At 39.2% G+C, this 7,940-nt stretch overlaps 1 protein-coding gene across 3 annotated transcripts in view; it reads left to right on the forward strand.

The window, feature by feature from the left end:
- HPRT1 (hypoxanthine phosphoribosyltransferase 1) overlaps positions 1-7,940 on the forward strand; it is a 40,872-nt gene extending 32,932 nt beyond the window's left edge. For all 3 annotated transcript variants that reach the window (XM_016942663.3, NM_001110817.1, XM_016942664.2), the window contains 4 exon segments: positions 782-864; positions 5,658-5,704; positions 5,876-5,952; positions 7,302-7,940. In XM_016942663.3, coding sequence (XP_016798152.1) covers positions 782-864; positions 5,658-5,704; positions 5,876-5,952; positions 7,302-7,349 — 255 coding nt within the window. In that variant the 3' untranslated portion in view covers positions 7,350-7,940.

The following is a 7,940-nucleotide window of genomic DNA, read 5'->3' on the forward strand; positions in this document are numbered from 1 at the left end:
GATCCTGGTCACATTCAAGGGGAGGGAACCCTTCTGGGTGTGTACACCAGGAGGCAGGACTTTTTTTTTTTCTTTTTCTTTTTTGTTAAAAAGTCTTAAAGTCTTTTATCCCTAAAGGAGGCAGGAATTTTGAGAGCCATCAGAATTCTGCCTACCACAGCCCAGAAATCTGCATTTTTCACAAGTCTCCAGCCATGATGTTTCTGATGGCTCACACTGCTTTATTCCATTTTTAAAGAGTATTTTTATTGAAAAGCATTAGGGTTATGGTTTAAAAAATATTTTCCCTAACAAAGATGGGTTTGTTTAGAGTCCTACTTTTGACTAAATAGCTGAGATTCACTTTTATGTAAAGTCATTTTATAGCGTTATTAATTTGGGTGCCTTTAAAAATAGTATAAAGCATGTTTCTCGAGTGTAGTCTGTTAGCCACCTATATTGGAGAGTTGGGAGGAGAGAGTCTCTATCTTGAATTTATGGGAAAAATTCTAAAATACTTTTTATAATGAAGGACAACATCATAACTCCCTAATAAAATGTGCATGTATATATTTAAATTTGCTGTCATTGATCCTGCACCTACAAAATCCAGTCCTGGGGGCTGGCATTCTTACTGCTTGCTGAGGGCCAGATGATTTATAGATTCCAGAATATCTCCATGTAGATTTTGGTGAGAATTACTGTGCTGAAAAGAATGACAGTATTGCAGTTATACATGGGGGTTTTGGTACTTTATATTGTGACTGAATTTAAAGCTATGCAATGTCTTCTTTTTTGAAAGGATATAATTGACACTGGCAAAACAATGCAGACTTTGCTTTCCTTGGTCAGGCAGTATAATCCAAAGATGGTCAAGGTCGCAAGGTATGTATGACATTTTGACACAGAATATTTTCCTCATTTGAAGGGGGATTAAGTGATTGCTTCTTTTTAAGGATAAATGTTTTCAACTGTCATTTTATCTTCAAAAAGTAATGTAATCTCATATAAGACTTAAGATATAATCCTTTTAAATAATTTTGTCATGTGTTAATAAAGCTCATAATTACAGTCACTTCCTTGCCTAATATTAACATTTGGTTTTTCAGCATGCTAATTATATCAGTTTGTCCTGAGTAGCATGGCAGAGGATTTTGGGCCCCCTTGCAAAATTAGGAATAAAGATTCCAAAGGGGGTGAGGAAGTGATAGGAAGGGGTGGGCCCTGAAGATCTGGACCTCCTGGAATTGAGTGATGTATGCTGCATCTTCTTTGTGTCTGTAGTGAAATTTTATAATGCCTGCTTCCTTTTTTATTAAGTCAGCCTCACCTCCTCACCTTACCTATGCTGTTTTACTTTTGCTTTTATAGTTCTACCTGTGTTTATTTCTCATTTTAGTTTCATCTCTCAACAACCCTGGGGTGGCATTATTATTCCCACTTTTCAGATAAGGTTACTGAGGCATAGGGAATTGCCCAAAGGTACCGAGCTAGTCCGCTATAGAGATGAGATTTGAACCCAGGGAACCTGGCTCACAGTTTATGCTTTTGCTACCTTAAGTTTTTAATAGAGTGACATCAAACAAACATTTAAGAATATGTTTTTCTTTTCCTTTTATAATTTCATTAAAAACATTAAGTCTCTGATCAGTCTGCAGTTTTTATGTAGGGGTCAGGTAATGTTCTAACTTCTGCTTTTTCCTAAGTGATTAACAGGTTTTTATAAGCCCTTTTGAAAAAATCACGGTATCTGTCGAGCATCTTTGAATCAGAGTAAGCCTTCTAGTGAGTCATATGTCAGCAGTTTGACTGTATGGGCTTTTCTAATATCCAGTTCAAGTGTTTATCAGTGAGTTTTTCTTTTAAATAGATTTGGGACAGGTACTATGAGAATATATAAGTGTTAGGTTATAGGACACTAACTAGTATCCTATGAAATGGCAAAAACTGCAATCACTTTTGCAGCAACCAAATAGAAACTATCAGTGCACTTGCTTATTTTTCTACATGCTCTTTAGGGTTTTAAATGTCAACCTACTGTGGCATAGACTTTAATCCTCTGGGTATTCTTTTGTTGTTCTTTCCTGGTATATGCTGTGGAATTGAGATAGACTGGTTCGTGAGCGAGAGATTTTGTGTTGCCACAGGTAGGACATGCTCAAAGAATACTTGGGTCATTTCTTGACCCAAGTCATCTATTCACCATAGTTTTGTAGCACTGATCTTGCATACATTTCATGTATCTTCTTTGAACTCCACGTCAGTGCTGCTTATATGATACTCAGAAATTAAACACTAAGGAATAAGATTTTCAGGTAGGATTGAGTTTTGGAGGGTCACAAGTCTTGTAATGTCTAATATTTCCACTCTCCCTGCTGAGAATTAGTTTTGGCTTCCTTGGAGGTGATATCGCCTCTGTTGAGAATAAGTGGCCTACTGTGATCACACCACTTTACTCCAGCCTGGGTGACAGAGTGAGACCCTGTCTCAAAAAAAAAAAAAAAGAATGCATGGCCTCGATGACTTCTAAGGTTTTTCCCACCCAGTTCCAGTTTTCATGTTCGAGGCAGAGCAGTAAAGTGAGAAACACATGGACTTGGGAGTTTAGTCTCGCATTTCACTGCCACTTAATCTGAGCGACTATTCCATATTTAATCTCTCTGAATGTATTTATTCATCTTTAAAGGGGAATGATTATTAACATCTTTTTCTCAGGGAAACTATATGAGTCAAGGAGATAATATATTTGAAAATCTTTTTAACTGCAAAGCACTGTTTCACTGTTGGTTATAATGTGATTGATCTCATTGTAGTGAGCAGCTGCTTAATTGCGTTTTAGAATGTAGGGAAGATAGTAATATTTTTCACATTATATATGTAGCTGGTTCTGGAACTGTAAACATACTCCTTTTCTATGGAGATCTGAGTCACGTACCATAAAATTCACTCTTTTAAAGTTGTACAATCCAGTGGTTTTTGATATATTCAGAGTTGTGCATCTGCTACCACTATTTCATTTTGGAACCCAAAGACACCTTGTACCCATTAGCAGTCATTCTCCCTTCTCCCAGCCCCTGGCAACTACTAATCTACTTTCTACAGAAAGTCCATACAGATTTGTGTATTATGGACATTCCATATAAATGGACTCATGCAATATCCTGTCTTCTTTCACTTAGCATAGTGTTTTCAAGGTTCATCTAGGTTGGGGCATGTATCAGTACTTCATCCCTTATTTTGGCTGAATAATATTTCATTGTACAAATATATCACATTTTGCTTCTCCATCTGTTGGTGAACATTTGAGTTTCTACCTGTTGGCTTTTATGAATAATGTTGATTTGAATGTTTGTGTACAAGTATGAATACCTGTTTTCAGGTCTCTTGAGTATATAATTGCTAGGTCATATAGTAACTCTGTGTTTAACATTTTGAGGAATTGCCCGACTATTTAACAAGGTATATGTACTGTTTTACACCAGTAACATATGAGGGTTCCAATATCTCCACATCCTTGACAACGCTTGTTACTGTCCTTTTTATTGTAGCCATCCTAGTGGCTATGATGTGGTATCTCATTGTGGTTTTGATTTGTGTTTCTCTGATGCTGATGATGTTGAACATGTTTTCATCTGCTTATTGGCCATTTACATATATCTTCTTAAGAGCGGTTACCCATTTACAGTATGGAAAATGCTTCAGATGCAACTCTAGTCATGCCTTAGAGATGGAGCTTTATTAAACATTCAGATCTCTAGGCATATGAAGTGCTGAGTTCTCTTGAACTCCTAATACAGATTGCACTGAGTTTAGTGATACCTTTTCTGGAGCATTCCTGAGTTCACGTAGGGAGAAGGGTTTTTGCTGTGATTGGCTTGTTATGTTCTTTCTAAATGGAAATAGAATTGAAGTGTCTCCTCTCTCCATTTATTGGAAGAGTCATGAGAGACATAATTAGATGATCCCTTGGAGTCTCCGGCTTAGGTCAGTGGTTATCTACTTAGGCTGCACATTGGAATCACCTGAGAGTTAAAAACCAGGATAACCTCTGCCTGTGTCTCATCTCCAGCAATTCTGATGTAATTGGTCAGGGCTGTGGCCCGAGTAGCTGAGTTCTGGTTTTTTAAAGCTCCCAGGTGATTCTGATGTGCAATCCAGGTTGAGATCACTTTGGGCCCTTTCCAGCTCTTTAAACATATATATTTATCTAGGAAGGTATGAAAGCATAAGTTTTCTTGAGACTTCCTTTAACATCTGTAAAGGCTTTCAAAGCAGCTTCTATAGTTTTTTTTAAATGGCTGAATATTTTTCAACAGGCAGCATTTGGGTTATAAAATTAGCTTTTGGTAGAGTTGACTTATACCACCTCCAGCTTTTGTTCCAAAAATAAATACTGGTTCTTTTGGCACACTAGTTGTTTTACCCTAAAGTTCCTCTTTGTAAGCCAGTTATTAAAAGTTGTGATGCAGCCAGGGCGAAGTGGTACACATCTGTAGTCCCAGCTACTCGGAAGGCTGAGGTGGGAGGATCGCTAGAGCCCAAGAAGTCAAGGCTGCAGTGAACTGTGATTACACCACTGCACTGCAGCCTGGGCCACAGAGCGAGACTCATCTCTTTAAAAAAAAGAATGTTGTGAGGCCGGGCGCAGTGGCTCACGCCTGTGATCCCAGCACTTCGGGAGGCCGAGGTGGACGGATCACCTGAGGTTGGGAGTTCGAGACCAGCCTGACCAACATGGAGAAACCCTATCTCTACTAAAAAAAATACAAAATTAGCCGGGCGTGGTGGCACATGCCTGTAATCCCAGCTACTCGGCAGGCTGAGGCAGGAGAATCGCTTGAACCTGGGAGGCAGAGGTTGTGGTGAGTTGGGCGAGCCATTGCACTCCAGCCTGGGCAACAAGAGCAAAACTCCATCTCAAAAAAAAAAAAAAAAGAAAAGAAAAGAATGTTGTGGCCAGGCGCGGTGGCTTACGCCTGTAATTTCAGCACTTTGGGAGACCGAGGTGGGCGGATCACGAGGTCAGGAGATCAAGACCATCCTGGCTAACACAGTAAAACCCCATCTCTACTAAATACAAAAAAAAATTAGCCGGGAGTGCTGGCGGGTGCCTGTAGTCCCAGCTACTCAGGAGGCTGAGGCGGGAGAATGGCGTGAACCCAGGAGGCGGAGCTTGCAGTGAGCGGAGATCGCGCCACTGCACTCCAGCCTGGGCAACAGAGCGAGATTCCGTCTAAAAAAAAAAAAAAGAATGTTGTGATAAAAGGTGATGCTCACCTCTCCCACACCCTTTTATAGTTTAGGGATTGTATTTCCAAGGTTTCTAGACTGAGAGCCCTTTTCATCTTTGCTCATTGACACTCTGTACCCATTAATCCTCCTTATTAGCTCCCCTTCAATGGACACATGGGTAGTCAGGGTGCAGGTCTCAGAACTGTCCTTCAGGTTCCAGGTGATCAACCAAGTGCCTTGTCTGTAGTGTCAACTCATTGCTGCCCCTTCCTAGTAATCCCCATAATTTAGCTCTCCATTTCATAGTCTTTCCTTGGGTGTGTTAAAAGTGACCATGGTACACTCAGCACGGATGAAATGAAACAGTGTTTAGAAACGTCAGTCTTCTCTTTTGTAATGCCCTGTAGTCTCTCTGTATGTTATATGTCATATTTTGTAATTAACAGCTTGCTGGTAAAAAGGACCCCACGAAGTGTTGGATATAAGCCAGACTGTAAGTGAATTACTTTTTTTGTCAATCATTTAACCATCTTTAACCTAAAAGAGTTTTATGTGAAATGGCTTATAATTGCTTAGAGAATATTTGTAGAGAGGCACATTTGCCAGTATTAGATTTAAAAGTGATGTTTTCTTTATCTAAATGATGAATTATGATTCTTTTTAGTTGTTGGATTTGAAATTCCAGACAAGTTTGTTGTAGGATATGCCCTTGACTATAATGAATACTTCAGGGATTTGAATGTAAGTAATTGCTTCTTTTTCTCACTCATTTTTCAAAACACGCATAAAAATTTAGGAAAGAGAATTGTTTTCTCCTTCCAGCACCTCATAATTTGAACAGACTGATGGTTCCCATTAGTCATATAAAGCTGTAGTCTAGTACAGACGTCCTTAGAACTGGAACCTGGCCAGGCTAGGGTGACACTTCTTGTTGGCTGAAATAGTTGAACAGCTTTAATATACAATAATTGTTGCATTATTATTTCAGATGATAAATGTGGTCATAAGTAAGAAATAAATGATCGAGTTTAGTCTTTTAATTCACTGTCCTTTGAATACCTGCCTCTTACTCTGGAGGCAGAAGTCCCATGGATGTGTTTATGAACATGGTTGAGGAAGATTTAGGAAGACTGCAACAGTACACTACCTAAAGCAGGTTTTTTACTCCATCTTTTTTTGCCACTTACACTGGCCTCCCACTTTGATATGCTTAAAATTCTCTCCTTGATTTGTCTTTCAAAACTACATATTGAGGCTGGTTGCGGTGGCTCACGCCTGTAATCCTAGCACTTTGGGACGCCAAGGCGGACAGATCACCTGAGGTCAGGAGTTCGAGACCAGCCTGGCAAACATGATGAAACCCCACCTTTACTAAAAATACAAAAATTAGCCAGGCGTAGTGGTGTGTGCCTGTAACCCAGCTACCTGGGAGGCTAAGGCAGGAGAATCACTGGAACCCGGGAGGCAGAGGCTGCAGTGAGCCAAGATCACGCCACTGCACTCCAGCCTGGGTGACAGAGCAAGACTCTGTCTCAAAACAAAACAAAAAACAAAAAACTACGTATTAAGACAAGAAACAGACTGGGCGCGGTGGCTCACGCCTGTAATCCCAGCACTTTGGGAGGCTGAGGCGGGCAGATCACAAGGTCAGGAGATCGAGACCATCCTGGCTAACACAGTGAAACCCCGTCTCTACTAAAAAATAGAAAAAATTAGCTGGGCGTGGTGGCGGGCGCCTATAATCTCAGCTACTCGGGAGGCTGAGGCAGGAGAATGGCGTGAACCCGGGAGGCAGAGCTTGCAGTGAGCAGAGATCGTGCCACTGCACTCCAGTCTGGGTGACAGAGCAAGACTCCGTCTCAAAAAAAAAAAAAAACAAGAAACAAATTAAACTAATGTGATAGACTACTGCTTTGTTTTCAAAAGATACACTCCCCAAAAGTTACTCATCTAAAATACAGTAGTACTATCTCTGTTTGTTTAGTAAGAACCCTGACAACTAATAGTGTTCTTATATGTAAAATGCTATTCTTGCCTTTCATTTCAGAATATACTTTTTAAATGTGAATTTCTGGATTTTTTTTTTGTAGCATGTTTGTGTCATTAGTGAAACTGGAAAAGCAAAATACAAAGCCTAAGATGAGAGTTCAAGTTGAGTTTGGAAACATCTGGAGTCCTATTGACATCGCCAGTAAAATTATCAATGTTCTAGTTCTGTGGCCATCTGCTTAGTAGAGCTTTTTGCATGTATCTTCTAAGAATTTTATCTGTTTTGTACTTTAGAAATGTCAGTTGCTGCATTCCTAAACTGTTTATTTGCACTATGAGCCTATAGACTATCAGTTCCCTTTGGGCGGATTGTTGTTTAACTTGTAAATGAAAAAATTCTCTTAAACCACAGCACTATTGAGTGAAACATTGAACTCATATCTGTAAGAAATAAAGAGAAGATATATTAGTTTTTTAATTGGTATTTTAATTTTTATATATGCAGGGAAGAATAGAAGTGATTGAATATTGTTAATTATACCACCGTGTGTTAGAAAAGTAAGAAGCAGTCAATTTTCACATCAAAGACAGCATCTAAGAAGTTTTGTTCTGTCCTGGAATTATTTTAGTAGTGTTTCAGTAATGTTGACTGTATTTTCCAACTTGTTCAAATTATTACCAGTGAATCTTTGTCAGCAGTTCCCTTTTAAATGCAAATCAATAAATTCCCAAAAATTTAA

This window comes from Pan troglodytes, chromosome X (genome assembly GCF_028858775.2).
Source record: "Pan troglodytes isolate AG18354 chromosome X, NHGRI_mPanTro3-v2.0_pri, whole genome shotgun sequence".
NCBI classification, from domain to species: domain Eukaryota; kingdom Metazoa; phylum Chordata; class Mammalia; order Primates; family Hominidae; genus Pan; species Pan troglodytes.